The 27,570-nt window shown below is 28.1% G+C and overlaps 2 protein-coding genes across 3 annotated transcripts in view; one reads left to right on the forward strand and one right to left on the reverse strand.

Annotated features, from left to right (window-relative positions):
* Nucleotides 1-818: 818 nt before the first annotated feature.
* The window catches only part of LOC126859155 (GPI transamidase component PIG-S), a 60,288-nt gene continuing 33,536 nt past the window's right edge, over nucleotides 819-27,570 (forward strand). Inside the window, exons 1-2 of the mRNA XM_050610188.1 lie at nucleotides 819-989; nucleotides 1,077-1,199. Of these exons, the coding sequence (XP_050466145.1) occupies nucleotides 1,157-1,199 (43 nt within the window). The 5' untranslated portion in view covers nucleotides 819-989; nucleotides 1,077-1,156. The remainder of the gene's footprint in view (nucleotides 990-1,076; nucleotides 1,200-27,570) is intronic.
* On the reverse strand, nucleotides 1,223-27,533 carry LOC126859151 (protein I'm not dead yet). Of its 2 annotated transcripts, none has more exons than XM_050610176.1 (10): nucleotides 27,259-27,533; nucleotides 17,119-17,195; nucleotides 16,934-17,051; nucleotides 16,492-16,766; nucleotides 16,084-16,198; nucleotides 15,959-16,020; nucleotides 15,680-15,805; nucleotides 15,175-15,504; nucleotides 7,059-7,437; nucleotides 1,223-3,827 (listed from the first exon to the last, which is right to left on the reverse strand). In XM_050610176.1, the coding sequence occupies exons 2-10, from the start codon at nucleotides 17,184-17,186 to the stop codon at nucleotides 3,576-3,578; spliced, it is 1,725 nt and encodes a 574-aa protein (XP_050466133.1). In that variant the 5' UTR covers nucleotides 17,187-17,195; nucleotides 27,259-27,533; the 3' UTR covers nucleotides 1,223-3,575. The 2 variants fall into 2 exon arrangements, with proteins under 2 accessions (XP_050466133.1, XP_050466134.1); XM_050610177.1 differs by having other exon boundaries at nucleotides 16,492-16,763; nucleotides 27,259-27,532.

Genomic DNA, 27,570 nt, shown 5'->3' on the forward strand with positions numbered 1-27,570 from the left:
GCCCATATATATGCATATATTATAAATTCATATATAAATTAGATAATTCATGTATAATTATATTTAAATATATATAATTCAGATATATAATCTCATATAAAATCTTTCTCTATACTTACGTATACATAGACATTTTGTCTATGCGTGTGACCTCTGCAAGTCAAATACTTTCTATGAAGTAAATAATATTATTTCATTAAATTATATTTATTTATTAACATTTTTTTATTAAAGGTTTAATATGATTACTCTCATACGCATAACTCTAGTAAATCTAAAAATGTTTTATCGGTATTATAAAAAAAAAGTTGTTTTCGATAATGTTTCATCGGTTTTTAATATCACATATTATAAAAATAATGTATGTAATAATAAAAAATAATCACATAATGCGTAAAAATGTATGCAATTATAAAAAAATTGTAATAAAAAGTAATATGTAATAATACTACATTAACATGCATACTTTGTATGCAAATTTGAACAAAATATCGTTAATTAAAACATTTTCCTGATTTTCGAAATTTTCATTTTCTTTGTACAACTTTAACATCTTGTATTTTGAAAACAAAGCAGTTTAGGACACATGTTTATGGGATCTTTTCTTCTTAAAATAAGCCAAAGAATATCCCCTTTAAGTTTATGTATTTACTTAGGAACACCTTGTATAATAAATTAATTACCTCTCCCGAGGAGGGTTTGTTTCCGAATTAAAATTCGCGGTTGCACTCGCGCGCTATCTTCAATCGGCGAATTATAACATATGAATTATTCTATCTATGTATAATCAGTGATATGTGTTTCACGCGTTCGTGACGTTAAGGTTAGTGATAAAAGGGAAAAAAATTTTTTTCATTGTTTATGATTGAAATGATAAACGTATCGCGAGTGTGTTGGTATCAATCATCAAACAACCGTGATGATAGATTTTACTAAAATCGCATATTTTTATGACACGTTACACAATTGCACGTGACAGAAACGCTTTTGTAGGTTATATCTGCTATGAAGGTTATGTTTATCAATCCCTTTCGATGATCTGTCGTGCTTTATGGACTTTTCTAATTTTATCTTAGGACCAAGTATTGTCGAACGTTTTCGTCAAATAAGTATCTCTTGACTGCAGTCGGGGATCATCATAAATCCATTCGGCGAAATGGCAGAAGCGGAGAATGTCAATCAGGATTTTGATGTAGATGGTGAGTGAGAGAAAGAGATTACATATTACATATGGAAATATAATACATCTATTATCATTATAATGACACACTGCATTTCACATACATGATGCCTCATTATTTCAGACACCTCATTATTTCAGACATCTTGTATATCGATTTTTCTGTACATATATTGACCTCTGTGAAGCTAGCCATTAATAGAGGGCTTTTCCTTAAAGAGTTTTAAAATTCCTGATGTTTAAAAATTTGAATTCTATTAATTAAATGTAAAAAGGAGTTTGAAGATGTGTCTATTTCACCATAATTTTCCAATTCTAACATTTATTCTTTAAACTGAGATAGAATTGAAACTAAGAGTAGCAATTTTTCCTTTCCCAGATTAAATTTTTTTTATTCAGAACTGATTTTGAATTTTTGTTTTTTCTAAAATTCTGAATAATGCAAAGAGTTTTGTAGAAAAGTAATATGACTCAAATCGATTCCTATTAAAATAAAAAAGTTATAGTCAATTTTCATGTTACAAGAACGTAATATTGATACTATATATCTCTAGATTTTTATTTTTTTATATTTAATCGACAGAACTCTTTTTAAAACATTATACAAACTCAAACTTTTTGAGAAAAAGAGGCCAAAACTTCATTAATTATATCGAAATTCTGAAGTCGTTAACTTCACAAAGATAATAGAATATTTTAATTTAAAATATAAATGAAACAATATATGCAAAGTGGTCCATCGAAAACGAAACGATTTTTTCATTTAACCTTATTTGTTCGAAAAACGTTTGGTCAACTGTTTGTGTGTGCGTGTGCGTGTGCATGTGTGCGTGAGCATGTGTGCGTGTGCGTGTGCATGTGTGCGTGTGCGCGTGTGTGTGTGTGTGTGTATATATATATATACAGGCGAGCAAAATGTTTTTCGAACAAATAAGATTAAATGAAAAAACATTCCTGTTTCGTTTCCGATGGGCCAGTCTGTATATAATGAATTTAATAATATAAGTATATTGTCAAAATAATATATGTATATTGTCAGTATTATTTTCTTGATCTTTTGCATTAATAGAAAGTTATATCATTTGCAAAGCGGAAAAATATAAGAAAAATATATTATACTATTGCGAATGATAAATAAATCAAAGAGTGAGACAAGATTCAGGAATAAATTCGGGCTTAAGGCAATAAATTAGTAACAAATTATCACTTAATTATGCACTATAACCGAACCCGATTTTTCATGATGAGGATACCAGCTGTATCAGATTAATATGGGTATTCAGGAATTAAGAAATTGAAATGCAAGTAGCTGATTGAATCAGTTTCCGACTTCAAATATGTATATTGTAAAAAACATACTTGATATATATATAAAAGTAAATACGTTTGTGTTTTTTGATTGACTAAATATTAGTATTGTCAATAGTTTTTTTGATTAATAAGACATATGTAATGGATTTCTTATTTGAGAATTCGCTCTTATATATTATTATACAGAATGGACCAGTAACTCTTGCCACCTCGAATATCTTCGAGTCTAGAATAGTCGCGAAAAATTTTTTCGTACAAAAGTTTCATAGTTTCAAAGGAGTCATCGAGTGATGGTAACATAGTTCGTTGGGGTGGCGGCGCTTCGGAGATCTCAAGGTCAACTCTACTTTTTCAAATCGGATTATTATTTTTTTTCGTAATTCAATAGAGGAACTCAAAAAACGTTAGCAAGGTAAATTACAAGACTGTCGATTAATATATTGATCATAAAAAATTTATAAAAAAATAACTAATATTAAATAATATAAATTATTTTTAATATATTAAAATATTAATAAATTAATAATAATATAAATTAATATTAATAACATATTAATATTAATATTAATAAAAATCACTATTCGATCGCCCCTTTGAAATTATAAAACTTTTGTAGGAAAAAATTTTTCGTAACTGTTCTAGACTCGAAGATATTCGAGGTGAGAGTTACTGGTCCAAGAGTTACTCCACTCTGTATATTTCATATAAAAATAATATCATTCTGCTAGCGAAATTATTCTGAGAATATATTTTATGTATAGTTATCTATATATAGTATCTAATATATAGTTATTTTCTTATCATATTCAACGATAATTTTCGCTTTTATATATATACACAGTATGATCCAGTCTATTCTTCCCATGGAAGTTAAGATTCTTGCGATTGTGCGAGCTTATCCTTTAAAGCGTCAGATATCTTTGGAATTTGTAAGAAAATATCAATTATAGAGAGACCAAATCTTTTCCAAATGAGATGAGAATATCGTCAGTACGAATAGTACTCTTGCCGTTGTGGAGGACGTGCGTTCGGCGTGAAGCACAAAGCGCAAATAAATATCAAGAGACTATACTGACGAGTACTGCTATGTTGCCCACTCGGGGAACTCGGACAGATTGAATACATATGTGCCCCATGTGGAGAACGCCCCCACAGTGACGATGAGTGTGACGATGCTAGGTCCGATACCGGCAATCATAAAGTCCCTTGTCTTTATATGACCCGCTGCGCTGGCAATTGCATTCGGCGGAGTACCTACCGGTAAATGAAACGAGAACGAGCAGCAGATAGCCGCCGGTAGCATCAGGTACAAAGGATGTATTTTAATAGCCACACACTGAAAAAAAAAGGTTTTGTCAAAATCATATTTGACTTATGTCACTCGTATTGTGAGAATAGAATTTAAAGTCAAATCTTGATATTAACTTACATATTAACACACATCATTTTTCTTTTGACGTATATTGTAAAAAGTGCACTTCTAAATAATATACGTTTTGAATTATGTGATACTTTCTTTCTCTCCTAATACACGCTATTTTAAAATATTTAATTGTCTTGTACTATCTTTTCATGATATTATATTTGTGTATTTATATTTTTATTTGCATTTGCTCGTTATTATATCACTGAAATAATTGCAACTTTACGAATTTCTAGTCATTCCTGTGGTAAAGATAAACTTATTGATTATTTTCTTGAATATAATAGATCACACCTCGCTTTACAATTAGATATGTTGCAAGAGAAATTTTGTGTGTGCATGTGTTCTGAGTAATTTCCCGCAAATACAGGACGATATTAGTTTAAAAGATATAATAAATTAAAATTCGACAATTTTAATGCTTTTCCTTAGGCATTATAAACTGATATTAGGAAATTTATGTATGCTATATTAATCTGTTTGTCGTCTTCTAACTAGAAAAAATTGTTGTTTACATTATTTAAGGGATAGTTACATGGTCATAGTTATTTATCATGATTAACGTTTATTTCACCTACGTTCCCTAATTTGTTAACAACTTTTAATATGCGACTATCCGAATTTCTAAGTTTCTTATCGAAAATAATAATTAATTAATAGATATTTCTTGCTGATTGAAAAGTTATTCATGGATATATTAAATGTTCACGGATGTGGGCATCTCCTGGTGTGGAAAATATTATTTATCGATTGCATGGACAGAAAAAGTTTCCTTCGCTACCGCGCCACACAAAAAAAAATTCTAACCTAATCCACATCTAATTTTAATTTAAAATCAGAAATAGGTTTGCGTTAGTTTTTTCGGGGTGGAGGTTCAGGAGGAAGGAAAGAGCCTTTATATGTTTATTTTATAAGATAATAAAATAAAACTGGTTTATAATTCTTAATATGGTTTAGAGCTTTCAACATAAAAATTTGAAAATTGAATGAGAAAATTTGATATACTTTGTATGTTTAAATCTTTAAATACATATTTAATAATATACGAATGTTTAATAATGATGAAAACTTTTTGAAAATTATTGAGAATCATGATCTTGAAAACATGTCTAGTTAAGATCATTGGAATTAAATTTTCCAAAAATTTGATTTTTGTAATATTTCGCATATTCGCAGTAGTCGCATATTTAAGAAACGTAAAGAGAGAGCGCCACATAATTCAAAGCGTGTATTACTTAAGAATATACTATTTATAATACATGTCGAAAGAAAAGTGAGTTATAACTTTTAAATTATTCAACAAAAAAAAACGAAAAATCACAAACAATTATAAATAATTTTAAATTAAAATATGTTAACATTTTTTCTTTATCTTAAAGTTAAATGAGAGACATTTTAAAAAAATTTTCTATTTTTTAATGTTTTGAATTATAAGCGAAAATATTGTTATTACAAACAACTAATAACGAAATACTGTCATTTTATATATTAAAAACATTATTTATTATAAGTGAAGCCAAGCTCACATAGATCTTATTGCTTACGGCCTCACGCGTTAGCAACAAGATGCTGGACGCATGTAACAAGACGCTGGACGCATGTAACGCAAGGAGCGTGGCACTCAGCTTCAAGAATGTCAATACCGTAAATGTACGTGGGCAATACGCTTTAATTAATTTAAATAACAACACTGCAAAAGTATTTAAATATAATTTTTTTTTTATATTTTATATTTGATTACTAATTATAAATCTATTTTTTCTATTAATAATTACGTATGTTTTGCAATAATTAAAAAATTTTAATAACATTTTATTCAAAACTTTTTATTGCAATCGTATTGATGTATACATATAGCTTTGAATAAAATGTTACAAAAAAATTTTAATTATTGCGCGCAAAACATATACGTAATTAATAACACCATTCGACAAAAAAAAATGTATGTCAGGTAACTCCACTCTAATCAGAGTAGATGATTAGTAGTTACAAAATAAGAAGTGTTGCTTATAAATTTTTGGCCATAAAAAACAATGCCACAAATCAAATTGCTCCATCATGCTAGATTTTAAAGTTATTTTGAATTTAAAGATGAAAAATCGCTGATTTCTCGTCATAAAATTAAAAATAACTTTAAAACCTGATGTGATGAAGCAATTTGGTTTGCGGCATTGTTTTTTGTAACCGAAAATCTATAAGAAATATTTACTCTGATTAAAATTATTCGACAAAAATTTTATTCACAGGCCAACAACAACAAAATTTGTGAAGTAACTTTAATCAAAGTAGGTGTTTCTTAGATTTTTGGCCATAAAAAGCAATGTTGCAAACCAAATTGCTCCATCACGTTAGATTTTAAAGTTATTTAGAATTTTAAAATAAAACATCATTAATTTCTCATCTTAAAACTCAAAACAATTTTAAAACCTTTTGTTGCTTTATGAAAAAATATTTGACTAATAATTTTAATCAGAGTGAGTGTTTCTTATAGATTTTCAGCCTCAAAAAATAATGTTGCAAGCCAAATTCCTCTATCACGTCAGGTTTTAAAGTTCTTTTGAATTTTAATGAGAAATCAGCAATTTTTCATTTTTAAATTCAAAATAACTTTAAAACCTGACGTGATAGAGCAGTTTGATTTGCGGCATTGTTTTTTGTGGCTGAAAATCTATAAGAAACATCTACTCTGATTAGAATTATTTGACAAAAATTTTTTTTGTCAGCCTGTATAATTTAAACCATAAATCGATATGATTGCAAAAGCATGTAAGAAGCTCTGTGTGAATAAAATATAAAATTTTTTAATTATTACAAAAGATATACATAATTAATAATAGAAAAAATAGTTTTAATTATTAATAAGATATAAAATATAAAATTACTTTTTTTGGAAACTTTTGTTGTATTATTAGAAACGTATTGTTACATTAAATTTGTGATGTGAACACTCTTGAAGCTAACGATAAGTATCACACTCCTTAATTATGTACAGCATTTCGTTGCTGACGCACGAGCAATAAGTGGAGATGCAGTAGAAGTGGATCACGAAATCTGATCGAAAGTTGCAAATAAAGAACAACATTGATATAGAAAATATTGGTTATATATAAAACAATTTTATTGTGTTGACTTCACTTGACTCACCATTTCCGCTAAGACTGGCAGTATAATATTTGCGACGGCCACATTAGCCGTCAATTCCGTCACGTTCTCAGCGAAGAAGCAGACGATCAACAATATCGCTACCACATTGATTTTCTGTAGACCGATCAAGGATTGACCGAGCATGGCCGATAAACCCGATGTAGTACTACCTGCAGAGATGGCAAATCCGCCACCCAGCACGAATATCAGACTCCAATGCATCTTCTGGTTGATCATCTTCCATGTTATTAGACCGGGTGACGGTTTCGTGGGCCGTTTGCGTGAATTTTTATCGAATGCGTGTAGAAAATCGAGTTTCGATGGAATGATAAAGAACAATATTGTCACGCATATGGCGGCGGTTGAATCCTTGATCGATCTGGAAATTTTAAAAAAATTTCAGTTATTTGATATTTTTTTCTATTAATTTTTTAGTAAATATATCGAAAAGGGAACCCACTCTCAATGACTTTGATCTTGACAAATAATTATCAAGATTGTGTCCTTGAATAATATTCAATAGATTTTAGTCTGCTCAATATTTATTTTTTATATATACAGGGTGTCCCAAAACTACCGCACTTTCTCTTAATGGCAGATTCCTTAGAACATTTCAAGACGAAAATCCTAAACAAAAATGTCGAAGCTATAATAGTTTTTAAACGGAAAGCGATTATATTTTACGAAGAGGGCTGAGATTTCATGCATTCAGATTCGCGAAATAACAAGCAAAAAAGTTATAAATGCGATGCTCTTTTTATGAGATTATGATTATCGTATAAATTTACAATAGCATTGTTATATGTTTTTTTGCTTCTCTACGCAATGCATTCTTTTTAAGAATAATGAATGTAAGAACTAAAGGCATCTCAAAAATGATTAAAAAATTTGATATATTCCAACTTCAGCTGTCAAAGTGATTGATCAGTATTAAATGTCAATATTAAAATGAAGGTGTCTACTATGATATGTTATGAAAATAATTTGCATTTCATTACAAAGATTTTAAAATATTTCAAAATGTCAAATTTAATTCTATTATAATTTATTTGTCTTGCATAGCATATCATAGCAAACACCTTCATAGTAACATTGATCGATCACTTTGATAGCTGAAGTTGAAACATGTTGCAAAATTTTTTTTTAATCATTTTTGAGATGCCTTTAGTTCTCGCATTCATTATTCGTAAAAAGAATATATTAATGCAATGCGTAGAGAAGTGGGAACATATAATTACAATGCTATTGTAATTTTATACTATAATCATAATATTATAAAAAGATCATCCCATTTATAGAGCACTTTTTTCACTTATTATTTCGCCTGAGCGCGCGAAATCTCAGCTTTCTCATTCGTAAAATATAATTGTTTCCCGTTTAAAAACTATTACAGCCTTGACATTTTTGTATTAGGATTTTCATCTTGAAATGTTCTAAGGAATCTGCCATTAAAAGGAAGTCCGGTAGTTTTGGGACACTCTGAATATATATATATATATATATATATATATATATATATATATATATATATATATACAAGGTGTCCTCCAAAGATTGTGCCAACATTCGTGAGCGGATAGAGCACAGTAAACTGAACAGAAAAGTCCTTTATCATTTTTTGATCTGAGCTTCCTTTTCGTTGTTATACGATGTTAAAGTTAACTAATCAGCTCCTGTCTATACAGCAGAAAGCCGTCTGCTTACTCCGACCCCCGACGTCCCTCCTTTGTTTTCCGTTGTAGACAGGCGCTGATTAGCTAACTTTAACATCATATAACAACGAAAAGAACGCTTAGATCAAAAAATGGTAAAGGACTTTTCTGTTCAGTTTACTGTGCTCTACCCACTCACGAGCGTTGGCATAATCTTTGCAGGACACCCTGTATATATATATATATATATATATATATATATATATAATTAACAAAAGAAGTTTTATAAATGGAATATAATTATTCGTGTTTGAAAAGTTATTAGGTAGCATTTTATAATGAATATGAGATGTATCCCTTAAACCCCCATGTACCCCCTATTTATAATTTAAAATTAAAATTATAAAGTAATTTGATTATAAAGTAAACAAAATTAGATTTGGATTATATTATAATTTTTTGGGGAAGAATACGCAGGAGAAGGGGCAGAGCCCTTCCCTCCCTCACACTGAGGTTTCCTGAGGAATATACGGTTCCACATAGATTTTCAATTTTCTACGCAAAACGAAGTCCACTCCACGGTTTCCTGCTTTGAATGCAAAACGATTTATCATTGTACGATTTCGCACATAGCGTTTTCGAATGAAGTTTTGATCGCTCTGAGAGTGATCAATTACATCATAAACTTCATTTCGGATTAGAGACAGATTATTAGAATATTCAATAAAATCCGTAGAGTAAACATTTGATTGATTAATCAAAATGAAAAGTCCTGTGCTTTAAGATCAAAATAGCATCAAATGGGATGCTTTATATCTATTTATATATCATTTATATTTCATTTTCGATCGAATGTCTGTTCATGGATAATTGAGCTTAATCGTTCTCAGAGTGATTATATCTTTCTTCACTCGAAAACGCTAATAGATTTTTGATGAAACGAGATCTACTCAATATCGTCCGATACTTGCACTATAAAACCAAGTTTATCATTGTTTATCAAAGATTTAACACAAAATAGTAAATCATATGGTTAATTTGTAGATCCAATAATTGGCATCTACATACAAAATATAAAAAGATTGTGAAGAGAATGCGAGCATTCATCAAACATTTCTTGCTATGGTATACGTGATTATCACTTCATGAATTATCTTGCTGAATTTATGTTCAAAACGAGGAGTCAACCACTGTGGCAATCATTGTACATTTCATTAGAAATATATTGCAGCAGTACAGTAATATAATTACAATAACAGATAATACTAGTAATACTAGCAAACAATATGCCAGCAATACACAGCAATACATAGCAAAACATTAGCAATACATTAGTAATACATGAGTGCTACGTAAAAGTTATGAAAAAGCCAAGCTTTCAAAAATTGTTACTCCCATTTGGAAAATGCTAAAAAAATGTTTGAAGTGTGAAAGTGTTTATCTTTTTAAATCCTTTCCATCAAAAAATTCAGATTTGATCTTAGTTTTATAAAAAAAAAATTTTGACATTAAATTGTTTTATGGAAAGAACTCACAAAGATGAAAATTTTCACATTTTAAGCGTTTTCTTTGGATTTTTCGGAACGGAGTAACAATTTTTTGAAAGTTGGCTTTTTCGAACTTTGACTCTAAATAACTTCCGAATGGGTCAATGTATCAACTTTCGGTTTACGCCAAAAATTTTCTATTTTTGATATATTTTCAAACGATACGTGTAGAACAAAATACATCTAAAATTAAATTTTTATGTGCCAATATGGACGAATTTAGATGGCTCTTAACGAAAGATGATATTCAATAAGTCGAAAAAGATTTATAATGTATGAACAAATATCTTTAAATTATCAATCAATCCTTTTATAATTATAAAGAAGTACATAAAGAAATCCCCCCAAAATTAAAAAATAATAATTATTATTATATTTTATTCATTATATTTCCATGAAAATTTTAGATTTTAGTTTTAGTATAATAAATTTTAATGTACCAAATTTGTATATGTTATATTATTTATTACATGTTTATTACATTATCTGTCTTATATAAAACAGAAAGAATTATATATTTATTTTGTTTTTTTAACTGATCGCATTGATACATTTTTTTATCAAACTATTTCCAATTTTTAATAAATTACTATTGGTATATAGTGCTTAAATAAATAAATAAATAAATAAATATAATTTTAGGAAATATGTTTTAGAAAAATATACTGAGATAATACTAGCAATATAAGAAAAAAAGTAATACACTAGAAATATTTCTTAATACTGCGGTAGTAGATACTAGCACTGATATATAAATATTATAAAATTAATACTATGAAAGCAATACAATGACAATACCAGCAATAAAATGTGTTGTATTACTAGAAATGGTAATTACTGAACATTTTTTGAGTAGTGGTTGATTCCTCGGTTCAAAAAATTTTCAACTATGATGATCACATTGATGCGTTTTTTCAATATGAATTCAATAGATTCATTAGATTCATTAAGTGTTGAATACAATTCTTGCTTTATATATTTACCATTGATTTTTTGTTACATCATAACAAGAAGTTTTGCCTTGTCCATATATGTATATATATTGTTTTCTAAATATCATTTTCAGCAAATTACATTTTTAAATATCGATATTAATTGGAACATTTTTTTTTGTTAACAACTTTTTAATGAACAATGCGCGACGGCCAAACTTTTGGAATATTACTTAAAAGTATAGCATGGATCATATATGTCAAGAATAAGGTAATGGATTTTCTTTTCAATATATTTACTAATTTTTTATCTTTTTCCATTTTTTAAATTATTTTTTTTGCATTTTTGGAGATTTTTTAAAATAAATAAATAAAATATTAGATTTTAGAAATTATAAAACTTAACTCTGATAAATACAAAATAAAATAACAGAAAGCATTTTTAATTATTTCATAATTTTTTTAATTAATAATTTTAGTAAATATATACTTTGGGCATTCTTTGCCACCCACTGTTCCAAAATTGTACTCAACGTAGAAAAACCACTTTGCATACAAATATAGTTGCAGGCATAAGCTATCGAAAACCATATGACGTGATGAACTTTTGAATTCACGATGGAAGTTTAAAATGACGGGTCCAAGCGAATATAAAGCAGAAAAACATGGAAATAAAAGAAAATACGATGACTCATAGAATTTACTTTAAACTTGATTTTCAGGGATATTGTGGCCTTGATTACAAATCTCTTGTTAAATTTTAGAAATTTAAAATGGCTTCAACAGGCAGACATAAAAGTACAAAGTAGAGGAATCGAAAATCTCTCTGCATTTTACAGGATTGACTGTCTATATAACATGTATAAAACCTGCGTTACTTTTTTTTGTTTTTTAATTTTTTGTTTTCCGTTTTTATTTTTTATTTTTTCTATTTTTATTCTTATTTTTAAATAATTATAGTAAAGAGTAACTAAAAATTTTCTACACAAGTTTGATAAGTTCTTTTTCTTCAGCTTATGAGTATATTTTTATTAGCAAGTCTCCATTTGGAAGGACTATAAAAGAATACCTACTTTGAAATTTTGGGATAGGCTTTGCATCTAAGAACCGTTTTTTAAGATGCTATTCAGTTTTTCTGTGAACTTTTAAAAAATTCAAGCGGATCTAATGTAGCAAACATAAAGCAAAAAATGTGGAAATAAAAGAAGAAACAGTGCTAATAGGAGCCATTTTAAATTTCTAAAATTTGACAACAATTTTGTAATTAAAGCCACAATATCTTTGAAAACCGATTTTAAAGTGAATTCTGCAAGTACTCGCACTATATTTTCTTTTATTTCTATGTTTTCTGCTTTATATTCGCTATATTGGATCTGCCATCTTGAATTTTTCAAAAGTTTACATGGCTCTCGATAGCTTATGCCTGCAACTACATTTGTGTGCAAGATGATTTTACTACGGCGAGTAAAATTTTGAAACAGTGGATGGCCGGCTTGGCAAAGAATGCCTCATATACTATATTATGATGTAAATATAAAAATATACTATTGCGCATGATGATGTCACGCGTAGTGACCTAAAACAATAAGTGAGCCAATAAGAAATATCCAGGAATGCAGCGAAACTCAGCAGCTGTTAGCAGCCATATTAGATTCTAACATTTCTGAGTATTTCTGATTGGCTATTATTTTGTACGATTGCGTATTCATTTGACTGGTACATCTTTATATTTATATTATTATGTATATTATATATATGATATGTCTCCTCCTCAGTTCTTGTGCTTCTTGACAGAGGCGTGGTGACCTCTCAACATATATCTACGGTGTGCGTCCCGCAACATATGGGATCTACGATTTAACGCCAACTTCGAACGGCCTTAGTTTTAAAGAGGTGTTCATAGCAAGAATACTCTCGGCAGTTTGCTTTCCGAGAGGTGGCGATCGTGAATTATTCAATATTTCTGGCTCTGGCTGGATTTGAACCCGAGATCTTCGGCACAGAAAACAGACGCACAGCTCTATGTGCGAGTGAGTCTCGATTGCGCACATTACAGATCGGACACGACAAAATTTCCCGATTGGACACAGACCTGATCGGATACAGACCCGATCAGACACAATCCCAATCGGACACAGGCTTGATCAGACACAGATCCAATCGGACACAGTTCCGATTGGACACAGGCTCGATCGAACACAAACTCAATCGGACACAGTTTCGGACCGGTGTCCGATCAGGCCCGTGTCCAATCAGGTCGGTGTCCAATTTGCAACCAATGTATCCGATCGAAACTGTGTCCGATTGAGTTTGTGTTTGATTGAGCCTGTGTCCAATCGGAACTGTGTCCGATTGGATCTGTGTCTGATCGGGAAATTTTGTCGTGTCCAGCCCATAATGTGCGCAAACGGGACAATCCCCTATGTGCCACGATCGCTTATTCACATTTGATATGTATATATAATATATATATATACATATATATATATATATATATATATATATATATATATATATATACATGGGCATCCATCATCAAAATTATAGGATAAGTAGGTGGACATATTATGATGATCTTAAGTAAGCTTGAGTATCTTTGGTTTTCACATTATAAATTAAATTTTTTTTTTTTAAATAAGGGATACTTCTGAGTCATTGCATCGATAGAACTTAATGAGCTTAATAACTTTTGTCAGAGCATATTTTCCGAATTACTGTTGAAATATTTACAAAATCAGAAGAATAAATGAACTTACAAGCAGCTACATATTTCTTTTTAAGAACAACTTTATGTTTTCTTTACATTAATTGATTTTTCTCATTTTTTTATAAAGGTCTTGAGGCAAGATAGTTAAAATTAAAAGTTAAAATTAATATTTTACAAGATATTTTATAATTTATATAAAATTATATCAAATTAAAATATAAAATATTTCATAAACTATTCAATTTTTGGTCATTCAGCGTTAATAATTTTTTACCAAATATTGGAATCGATTTATAAAAAAAATCAAGATGATTCTATTTAAAAAAACTAAGTTTATCTTCACATGATCTTAAAAAATTATCTTAGTTAAAATTCAAGATTATCAACTTTTTTTTTTAAATTCTATAAATTTTATCTGAACTTTTTTTACGATGCCAATTTTCGAAGAAAACATCTCGTAATATATACTTTATACTTTATACATAATATGTGAAACGGTGTATTGCATATTATACAGGATGACAGTTTAATCCAGTGATTGGAATAGATATCACATTGTAAGAGATAAGAAGGCTCACATTTAAAGCACTTTCATCGTGAGAGGCAAAGGGATTTATGTTAATAAAAAACCCCATCGTGAGAGGCAAGAAAATGTTAATAAAATACTCCAAAGGAAACAAAAAGCTATGTTCACGTCGTTCTTCCCGAGAAATAAAAATAGAATTAGAATAAAAATATATTAAAACAATTTAAGATAGTTCCGATCTGAGCTTGAGCTTAGCATGTCAAAGTTAATCAAGATCATCATTTTTTCTTTGTCTCAAACTTAATTACTTTAAGATAGTAGGTTGACTAAATATTGATCTGTTAACTTTAAAACCGCATATCCCAGTAATAGTTTATCGAAAAAAGACAGGTACATAATATTTTGAAAATCTTGAAGTGTGTCAAAACCTTGACTTGATTTTGAGGATACTTTTTTAAAATCAACCAAGGTCATCATCTTCTTTTCTCCTAACAATTGAGTAACTTTTGTCTTAAACTCTTAAAAACTAAGAATTCTAAAATATTCCAGTAAATTATTTAAAATGCATCTGCTTGTATATTATATATATTATATACATATTTGTATATGCACATTTTAAATTAAAGAATTATATAAAATAATTTAAAATTATGTTTTTATTATTTTTCTCACTTCAAATACGTTCATGACAACATATAATATAGTTCAATTTTGAAAAAACGAATATTTTGTATTACAAATTTAATACTTACAAATTTGTAACATAAGCAGCCCAGCCCGGCATGAATCCGGGATTCCTGAAGAACCACAGGAGCACTACGAGGATAAATAAAACACCCACCGAGGATTCGTGCCATGTGATCGGTCCTAATTCCTTGTATTTTTTCTCGATGACGGCTGCTGCAACACGCTCGCCTTGCCGACCGATGTCTATGGCACGAGCATCCTTGCTCTCCGGTTTGAAGAGACCCATGTACATCACCTGCAGCCATAACCATGTGACGAAGCTCATTAGCAACATGGGCGGCACTGAGTATAGCATCCAGGACGCAAAATTTATGCCGGGACTATCAGGAAAGCGTCTAGAAAAAAAAAGCGAATCTTACATCGTTCCCTGAAAAGAGCAATTAAACTTTAAAAGAAATAGAAAATGAAAATTGGAGAGAAAAAAAAATTAAAATATACATATATATTAATACATTATACTTCCTCCCTTTCTTAGAATGCACATGCATAATATAATTGCAATGCACATACTTCTCCAGAAAGCCTTTTAATGTTAAATTGGTACCGCTGCCAACAATAGTACCAATGCCACCTAGACTGGACGCATAGGCCGCAACAAGATAATACACCATAGTGCTGTGCGTCGGCCTTTTATTCCTAAAAAAGATTACACTTGAATGGAATATGAACGCAAAGAGTTATTTTGCTTATGAGTATTTTTAATATTAATATTCAAAAATTAAATATTTCCCGAAAATGAGAAAGAATAAAAAAGAGAGAAGAGATGAATTTATGATGATAACTATTTACGTTTCCGCGCTCTCCTCCTCAGTCGCTTCCTCTATCTGGACGAACATATTCCCGAGTCCTTGCTGAAGCAAAAATTTGTATAATTATTCCTCTGCGCATTTTCTGAAAAGAAATTGAAAACTCACCGCTTCTAGTTCTATTAGAACTGTTTCCATTATGGGTATCATCATGGCTGTGGCGGCAGTGTTCGATATCCACATTGAGATAAACATTGTTACGAAGAAGAGGCCTAACGTTAGCCTAGGAATTTATTAAAATTTAATTAAAATTAATTAACTGCTTTATTTATTTAAAAAAATTTTATCTTGAAATTTTAAACTAAGAATAAATAAGTAAATAAATATTATCTGTAGAATTATTAAAAATATTTTCGTTATATTTTCTCGCACTATTCGTTATTGAAATATGACGAGAGAACGACACATACTACAACATTTTTGAAGATTCGATCAATTTTATAAAATAACGAATTTTGATAAGTAGGCTTGAGAAACAGAGAACGGCTTCTACATGATTTAATTAATGGAAAGCACCTTCGATGACTACAACCGATGATCTTAATGATGAATAACGCCATTCGCATATGCAAACCGGAGTTCTCAATTACCACCGCGATCACCAAACTGCCTAGAAACATCATCGTAGTATCGTTCATATAACATAGGCAGGTATCATTGGTAGACATGATGCCCATCAGCGGATACAGGACCACCGGAATCATGCCTGTTACAGGCAATGGCAGAACCTCGGTCACCCAGAACATCGCCATCAACGCGACGACGTATAAACATTTCATTGCAAGGGGCTGCTTCCGGAAAAAAGAGAAGGATTCTTTAATTCTCTCAATTTCTCGGTTTTCTAACAAGTTATCGTAATAATTTATACATGTGATTCCTTTTCTTTAATATAATTTTGCATATATGTATGCGCTCTGTTTGTCTTTAAATGCGAGTTTATTACAATTTATGAACATACCTTTTCACTCTCGAGCGTCAGTATCGGGATCAGAATTAATGGCCATATTATCACGATGAATGATCGCCAATAAATAGCTAGGAACTTTAGAAATAATCTGCCAAAGCCGATGGTTTTTCTAAAATTACAAAAAAACAACATTGAACAACTGTGGGACATGTATATCAGAAATAAATATGCCTTACCCCCTGTCTTTTTCCTTTGCTTCGGATTCAGTGATCTCCGGGTACGAATCTTCTGATCTGGTGACCATTGTCTTTTACTGAAATTAAGTTGAAATTTTTAAAAATGATTTTAATATTATATAGGGTGTCCGGTAAAGATTGTGCCAACGCTCATGAACGGGTAGAGCAATAAACTAAACAGAAAAGTCCTTTATTATTGTTTTTCTATAACGCTTAATAGAAAAGTTATTATTGAGTAAAATCTGCGCCAACTTTTAGTCGGGCGCATGTCAGTGAGCCGTGCACCTGGTAACGCGGCGCCGTAACGGTGGAGCGTTTAAGTACGCTTGTGTGCGCCCGGCTAAAAATCGGCGATGATTGGCCAGACTTTATTCAATAATAACACTTATTAAGCGTTATAGGAAAAAATGGTACAGGACTTTTGTCTCAGTTTTATCTGCTCTACCTGCATACGACGGGTGATGCGATTAACGCCGGACACCGTATATATATATATATATATATATATATATATATATATATATATATATAGTTATATATATAGTTATATATAGTTATATATAGTTAGTCTTCCGAAAGTGCAGCCCCATAGAAAATGCAAAACTCACTGCTCCCACGTATATATTTTCCTATCCACAACAATTGTGATGTATCATGCATCAGTGAACCTGATTATTGATAAAATATCTGAGAAGATCATAAACAAACTATCACGTACATAAACACGATTGTTTCTAATATCAGTTTATAATATCTAGGGAAAAAATAAAAATTATATCTTTTCAATATATATATATATATATATATATGTGTGTGTGTGTGTGTGTGTGTGTGTGTGTGTGTGTGTGTGTGTGTGTGTGTGTGTGTGTGTGTGTGTGTGTGTAGGGTATCATATATATATATATATATATATATATATATATATATATATATATATATATATATATATATATTGAAAAGGAATAACATTCGTAACAAGATTTCGAAAATTTTAAAGAAAGATAGCGTTATAAAAGAAGAGATTTTTTTCTATGTAAAAGAATTATAGTTTCTCAAAGATTTTTGAATGTATTTAACATTATTAAACATAAAATATACTATATTTTCTCATTATATTTTTTCTTTTTGTCAGATCTAATTATATTTTTGATTGAAAACTGCATAAGATTACACATCATCGATTTTATCACCATTTCAATAGATTGTAGAGGAGGCTTTTTCTCCGCAAGAATAATTTTCCGCAAGGAAGAAGTAGAGGCGGCATTGATTTAAAAGATATGACAAATTGAAATTTGACATTAAAGTGTATACTATAATAAAATTTGCTATTTTTTTATTAATTGGCTATTTATGATATTTACGTGAGTCCTTTCCTCTTCTCTTTTCACCCAGAAAAAGTTCTAGTCTAATCCAAATTTATTTTCAATTTTAAAAGTAAAGTTGAGTTGGGTTAGGTTAAAATTTTTTTGAGATAGGAATGTTGAATGAGGTAGGACTCCCTATACGTATTCAATAAATAATATTTTTTACTTTAGATATATATATATATATATATATATATATATATATATATATATTCATCAGAATAAGAAGATATGAAAAAAAATGATAAGCTTCATATAAATATTTAATATATCTTTTTAATTTACATGTCATGATCATATATTTATCTTATATATGTAAACAAAAATTTTTTCCGTCTGCTCTATAACAAATACAAATTCGCACACAAACTTTATTGTTTGTAATGTTATTTTATAATACCTAACAAAAAGTATTAAAACTGTGAAACTTTGATTTGTTATCTTCTATGCACATATTAATGCTCCCATTTATTTTTTGCGGGGAATTACTAAAAAAAAACTCTCTTACAATATATTTAAGTGGCAATAAAATTAGTGATACGTAATGTTTTATCATATTTATTTTAGTTTTATCATATTTATTTTTGATTAAATTTTGAAGCAGTATTAGAAAAAAATTGATGAACCTTGATATTAGCGTCGACCTCACCGATTTCAACCAATTTTGACCTTGACATATGTTATCAAGAACATGACTGAGTAACTTGCAAAAAATTTTAGCCGTCGTTGTTGTTTATTACAAAATTATTAACAATTGAAGATAGTGACCGATTGCAACATAAGATTGCATATATATCGATCGATTAAATATATGAACACGTCTTTTTATATAGAAACAAATACTTTAGCGCTCGTTGTTGTAACAATAATGGGCTGTTAGTAGAGATGTTTAGACTCGTCCTAAACTGCGCATTTATGTCTATAATTATTTGTTTAATAGTAAGCATAATGAATGAACAAAAGCTGTCTCGATTGTGCGTATAATTATTAAATTTTTAATCCACGAACATGTTAAACCAACTAAAATTTAAGTAAATTACTCAGAGCCATGACCTTGACAACATATTTTTTCTAACAATTATTTATTTTTTCTATACATCATTTGATTCATCTTATTATTCTGTACATAAAAGTATTACGATACAATTATCGAACACTAAATAATTTTCGAGATATTTTATATTTTATACTAAAATATGTCAGATTAAGATACAAAATAACTCAAAAAATTCTTAATGAAAAAATACTTTATTATAGTGTTTTGGAAAGCTCTCGACATAAGCTATAAGAATATGCTATAAAAAATAGGGTATTTCATTAAAAAAATTAAAGGTGTCCTTGACTTGACCTTAACAATGCCATCCAAGGTCAAAACCAATGACACCATCTTATGTTTCCCTCAAAACCATATAATTTTTGTTCAAAATGTTTTTTCTCTAAAATGCTTAGTTTTTGAAAGAAAAGGGGTGTACGGGTGGTCTAGGACCTGTATATATATATATATATATATATATATATATATATATATATATATATATATAGTATATATATACACGAAAGATATACAAACTTCGATAACAACCAATATTCCAGAAAATTTCAGATCAATTTGAATCGACTTTTCTTTCCCTGTCATGACATATGATAAATATTAAGACATATATTAAGTATATATTATTGACAAAAAAAGAAGTGAAGTTTTTTTTTTATTTTTACAAAGTGGTACTGGTTATTTCAAAGTCAATTTTTTGAATTTTAACACTTTGTGTAATAATGTTTTGCGATAACAGTGTTTCCAATTGATTGCGACGTTGTGCAATCTTTATGTCAAATCAAATGGCAATTCTCATGACATAAACCTTTGAACAATGGAGAAAAAATTGATAATCAATAGTACTCTATTCTTTGAAAGCGCAACGCGATTGCTAAATAACGATTTGATTTTTTTAAAATTGATTTTTTTATGCGATTTTTTGATTAGTTTTGTAAAAAAAAGAGTACAGGTAAGATTAATGCGGCAGTTTAATATAATTGATTGTAAAAACATATGGAATAATGAGTAATAATTTGAGGACGCTTTGTGAACAAACGCAATTAAAACAATGGTATATCGTGCATATTTATGCATATATTATTTCTTTTTTAAATGATTTATAAATCCTTTTAGAACACACATTCGTGTGAATATGCTGATAATTACTTTTCACACTTATTTTACGTCGCGCATATCAAATTAATAAATCTAAAAAAAAATTTAAAATTGATTAAACATTCATAAACACATTGCATTATTGTTTCAATTTTTCAAAATGTTTTGATACTGCGTTAAATAATATTTTGAGAAAATGAAAAAATTAAATTTTTTAAAAAGACGAAATCAACAATTTAAGTTATCAATGTTAATATTAAATCAGTCAGCAAAAAAATACTTATTGAAAATATAATCTATTTGTAATTACATAAGAATAGATTAACGGATTTAAATTTATTCAAAATTAAGCTAGAAGAGAAGTTGAATACACGCATACATACACACACAAAATAAAAATATATGATAATATAATATAATAATAATTATATATATAATAATATAATATAAAAATTTTAAAAAACTATCATTAACATGTTAAAATTAAAACTTTAAACTTGTCAAACTTCAAACTTCAATCTTTTCTTTGTTCGAGCATGACATTCCAGAAAACGTTTGCAATAATGTCGCCCATAAATCTGCATCTATTAGTAAGAAAATTGTAATGTAATCGTATGATTAAACATTCATAAACACATTGCATTATCGTTTCAATTTTTCAAAATGTTTTGATACTGCGTTAAATAATATTTTGACAAAATTATTATATACACAATTATTATTTATATACACATATTATATTATACATACACATTATTATATATACAAAATTTCTCATAAAAATGTTTGAGTTAATTTTTGATAATAATTAGATTCATAAATACATTTCGCACTGATTCGAATCTGCTTCAGATTTTTTCTTTATTCAAACTAATTTGAGAGCTTGTATTATTTTTTAAATAAATGTAGCGAGACATTTCGTAAATCCAATGACGAAAATAGATTCGCCGCCAATTTAACTTTGTGTTTCACGTTATTATCAGCAAAGTTGAAGATCTTCGCATTATTCAATAATTTTATCATCAATGATGCTATTGCTTTAATTTAATACGTTACATCAAGTTGTTTCCAGAATTATGACTTTTTTATTCCGTATTTTTCTCTTATGATTTCATATATTTTATTTAAATATGATGAAGAAATTATTTTCTTATTTTTTATTTTTTGTTAGTATTTAATTGATTTCAATTAAATTGATGTGAATATTATCACAATGTTTTTATATATATAACGTGAGAAGGCTGCATTCGTAATAGAATTAACAAGACATCAGTAAATAAAACAAAATGCGAAACGACATTCATAATTAGATAATAATTTTATTCGAAAAAATTGAGAAAACTTGTGCCAATCTAAAATCTAGACTGACACTTCACTGACATTATAATTGGTAATAACACACAAAATTACGTCATTGAATCACTATTCTTCCCATCTTCCACATCTTTGTCTTCAATATTATTGCAAACATTTACACGATACATTACGAATGAAAGATTGTATGATATTTATCGATATTTAAATACTTGGAAGTAAATGTAGTTCACGCGATAACAAAGAATATCATGACAATCATTGTAATTACATGCATATGTATTACACGTGACTATATACATATGTTGTAGATAGATAATCGGGAATATAGAGACGGGTCGGGTATCGTTATCGCGGTCAAAGTTCTCAAATGATGATGTTGCGTGTCATGAATAGCGCGATTATGAAATAATGTATCATAAAACGCTCTATAATCTGTAATCCAGGGATCATATCACGATTTTAACAAGTCAGATTTTTGCGTATCTTAAAAAGTGGGATTCTCTCAGAACTGTTATCACGCATCATTACTACTCGCGAGCTCCCTCGCGTTTTAGACGCGTTAAATATAGAACCGCAGATCGCATAAGAAAGGGCGATAAAAGCATTTAATTCAGCGGCAGACGCGGTCACTTGTTCTCATCGTATATTTGTTTTTCGTAACATTTTTCATGCACACGTATGTATGTATTATATATGTATATTTTATTATATATTTATATATATTTTTTTGCTTGTTTATTATAATGAGACTCTTAAAAAATGTTTCGGCTGTACAATAATAGTAAAAACTTGTCAAAATTTAAAAAAAATATTTTTTATATTTATACTGTTTAAAAAATCAAATAAATAAATCCGGATTATAAAAAGAATTAAAGTATCGCAAAATAATATTGTTTGTGTCTTTGTAAAGAAAATTAGTATATATAATTAATATTTTTTCTAATTTATGACAAAATTTAATTATTAATATTCTCCGAAATCAACTGCAAAAAACAAAAAAAAGTAATTTACAGATTTGAGAAAGAGGGGGAGAGAGAGAGAGAGAGAGAATATTTTTCTATAATTTTTAGTAAATAACTTTTAAAGTAAATGGATCTAAACCAATTTTGCACAAATATTTATTAGTTTTCTTAATATATGTAAAAATTTTTATCTTGTTGCTATGTTTTTTCTTCGTCAAATTTGTCAATAAGTGTTATTTAATATGCAATTTTTCATAAGAATCAATATTAACTTTAAACTTAAATAATTCTAAACCGTTAAAAGAATTGTGCTCCAGTTTTGCACAGATACTCAGAAGAAGTAATAGAATAATTTACGAAATTACTTTTGTCAATGTTTTGACATACATCCATATATGATACATATATCCTTAATGATAGGTTTTTTTTCACGAGAAAAATTTTATTCTTTATTATTGACCAATTACATTATTTTCAAAGAAGAGAAATGTTTTTTAAAGAAATATCGAATAAATATTTATAGCGTAACATTTTAGAATATATATATATATATATATATATATATATATATATATATATCTTTTTAATATAAAGAAAAAATATTTAAGACTTTATTTTCGACTTAACATACGCATGTTAAGTCTTTAATTTAACAAATTTAATTTTTATATATTGTTATCTGTGTTGAAGATTAAAAAAGATCTGAGACGTATATATTTAATGCATACTTGAAATTAAATATGTGTATAATGAAATTAAACAACAAAAAGTTGCACACCATGCCTCGGTTTTTATTTTTCAATTTCGTCACTTAGTACGTTGAGCCTTTTGCTGTTATTATTGTAAGAAAGAAAAAGAAATTTTTTCGATTCTTATCGTGTTGTTGAAGATAAAAAGACGATTTAGGCGCGTGCAAGATATTGTAAAATTGTTTCTACATCACTGATTCGCGGTATATTGCGCGATTTGTGTACGCATTTGCAATAGAATGCGAATTATTGTGCATGTTCGTTTTATTGTCTTTTCGAGAACATCCGCAGGCGTTTAAACCGGAAGCATATCGAGTAAACGTATTTCAGTGAAAAATAGCATTGTTTATAATTAATAATTTTAAATATAACAAAAATTATTTTATGCAAGGTTTTAGGAAAAATTATTTAAAACAAGACTTTTTAAAATTAATAATTGACGCTCTTTTTATGCTCGTTCGTGATCGCTCGTACTTACAATTAATTTACACTCCATTTGCACCCGGCTTAATGTACCGCAATTTGCGCGACACTGAGTATTATTAATCTTTTTGATGGGGGGTTAATTCTTCCTCTCATTCTCAGCAATACTCACATACATAAAAGGTGAATTGAAGGTTTTATCGATATTGTCAATCGTGGGATACGTCAAAAATAGAAACTAAAATGTATTTTATTTTGTTTTTTCTCTTTTTTTTTAAGGATACTTAATATCTTGCCGTTATTAAAAAATAATTTGCTTGATAAGATTGCGAAATATTTTTTATTAAATTTTTATTATTTTTTATTATAATAATTAAATTTATTATATCTAAATTAATTAATAAATTGTTGAATGATTTACTAATTATTAATAATTTATTAACTATTAATAATTTAATATCTCAAGAAATACGCGATCAAATTTAATCATTCTGATTTTGAATTTTAGAGAATTATTAGGGAGAGATTGATCCCTCCGACCTATAGAGAATAAACTTTAAAATTTCAAATGAATACCTATGTAAAATCAATCATTTCCGTAATCTACGTTAGATAACAAACAACTTTTATCGAAAACACTTTTTTTACCATTAACTTTTAAATGTTACAAGTGTTTAAAGTTTGAAATTAAATGATTTGATTAAATCGAAATTGATTGAAAAAAAGGTGAAACGCAAAATAACATGTGTGTAATTTTATTTATAAATAAAATATGTAAAAGTAATATTTGAACAATCAACTGCAGAAGATGACATAAAGTAACGAATAAATGAAGCAATAAGCGAATTTACTATAGTAATCTTCGAAAAATTGTCTGGAGATAGAAATTTAGAAAAATTTTATTCTTAGAATAAACAAATATTTACATATAAATGGTTGACATTTTGAGCGTTTAATCCATGAAATTTGAGACTGATTGAAGTTGAATGATTGCGTAATTTTTGAGATATTAGACTATTAAGAGGAAATTATGTTGATCACTCTGTATAATATAGGAGGAGGAATATATATATATATATATATATATATATATATATATATGTATATATATATGTATATATATATGTGCGTGTGCGTGTGCGTGTGTGTGTATATATATGTTTATAATATTTATAATAATGATTAGAATTAACTTATGTGATATGAAAATGCGATGTTTATTTTTTCACTACAATACTCTCAATCACGAAGTATCAAGTGAGTTGGCTGTGATGTAGACTATTTTTTACGATCACCTTTTACGTTACGATGTAACGTTACGAAAGAAACGACGGTTTCAAATGAAGCATAACAGTAGATGCATTTCGAATATTTATTATAAATAATATTCCATCATCTATTTTTAAAATCATAAATATTTTTGAAACGTTGGAACAATACTTCGCATAAAAAATTATGTATGTTACTTAAGCATGTTACTTTATTTCTAGTTATTTTTTCAGAGGCATCAGTAAAAAATTCCTTCACATAAAATAAATTCTATTTTAAAATATCGATAAATTTAAATATTAATAAATGCATTTATAAAAAGTTGCGTATTAAAGTCAAGCACAATCTAGTACGCTAATTCGACAATTTTATAGCTCTCATTTAAAAACTATTGTTTGGATGGAGTTTAAAACTATTGTTTTGATAAACGACAAGTTGATATCAAGAATTTCCCTGTATGCGAGAGTTTTCAGACAACCTGTATATAAATTTGCATATTATATTGTTTTAAGAGATAACATCCATTTACTCAAAAATTGCTACAAAAAATTCATTTTTAATTAATCACTAAGAATCTATAATACAAAGAATATTCATCAGATCATGCATAAATTCGTATAAACTATAACATAATGTTATATTATTTTAATACACTTTTAATACATATATTTTAATATATATATATATATATATATAAAATAATTTATTACAATTAATATAATAATATATATAAGAATCTCTATAGTACAAAAAGATATTTAATAGATTATGTATAAATTTACATATATATATATATATATATATATATATATATATATATATATATGTAAATTTATACATAATCTATTAAATATCTTTTTTGTACTATAGAGATTCTTATATATATATTATTATATTAATTGTAATAAATTATTTTAACATATATATTTTACTGTATTAATTGTATTTAAATATACAAATTAAAAAACACTATATTTTAATGTATATATATTAAATACTTAATAATTGTACTTTAAATATATATATATATTTAAAATATAATTTAAAATATTATATTCTAATCAAATTAAATTTATGCATAATTTATTGAATGTTCTTTTTTGTATATTGAATGTTCTTTTATACAAACTTTAAGTATTTCTTTAGTACAAAAAAAAAGATATTTAATAGATTATGTACAAATACATACACACATATACATACACACACACGCGCGCGCGCGATAAAATTCAAGAATATATTTTGATTTTGAAATATTATGAACATATTAGGGGCTTGTGCAATATTAAATATGCATATCTATGTTTTAAAATCAAGCACGAACAATTGCAAGTAAATATAACACCGAACGAACACAAAAAGACGTTACAATTAATATTTTTTATTAATATTTTTAAATGATTTTTTATAAAATTAATAATTAAGTAATGCTTTTTAACTTTTTGATATATGTTGATATTTGTTTGTGATCATTTGTATTCTTTTGGTTTGAATCTAACTTGTTGTGTTAAGTTTTTAAAAAATATATATATATATATATATATATATATATATATATATTATATATATATATATATATAGACAATATTATAAAATATAAATAATAATAATTTTGTTACGTCCAATTACAGCGTTTTGCACACTTTGAATTATTATATATTTCTTTAAAATCACTTTGTGTAATCCATCTTTTTTAATCACAACACTTTAAACAATACGCCCATAAATATTACGATCGTGCGTTGCGATAACACAATCACTTTTGAATGAGACGAGACGAGATAGTCACATCGTTACCACTAATTCGAATTTATTACAACTGGATTTCCCATAAATTATAAGAATAAAATTAATTAATTTCATAATATTAATTAATTTCATAAATTTTTCTTATTGCATGAATTTACCTCATTTAACGTTAATTCGTCTATTAATTCCCGCTTGTTGCGAGCTTTCGAGCGTTGCGTTCCGCGCGCACTGACCGTCCAAGCCAAAAGCATACGAAGTTAAAGTCTGCAGAGTTCAAGCCTCATCCCTTCTCTTCTTCGATGCTTCTCCTCTGTTCGTGTTTCTTTTTCTGCCTCTGTCAGCTTACTCTGACTGTAGTAAATTCTCGAGCCGCGAGACTTCTTTCAGCGAGAATCTTGACCTGTTAACGAGTGGTCGACAGAATTTGATCAAGAGCTCCTGAAGCCTCTCTCGAGGGGTTTACAACAACA

This window comes from Cataglyphis hispanica, chromosome 2 (genome assembly GCF_021464435.1).
Source record: "Cataglyphis hispanica isolate Lineage 1 chromosome 2, ULB_Chis1_1.0, whole genome shotgun sequence".
Taxonomy (NCBI): domain Eukaryota; kingdom Metazoa; phylum Arthropoda; class Insecta; order Hymenoptera; family Formicidae; genus Cataglyphis; species Cataglyphis hispanica.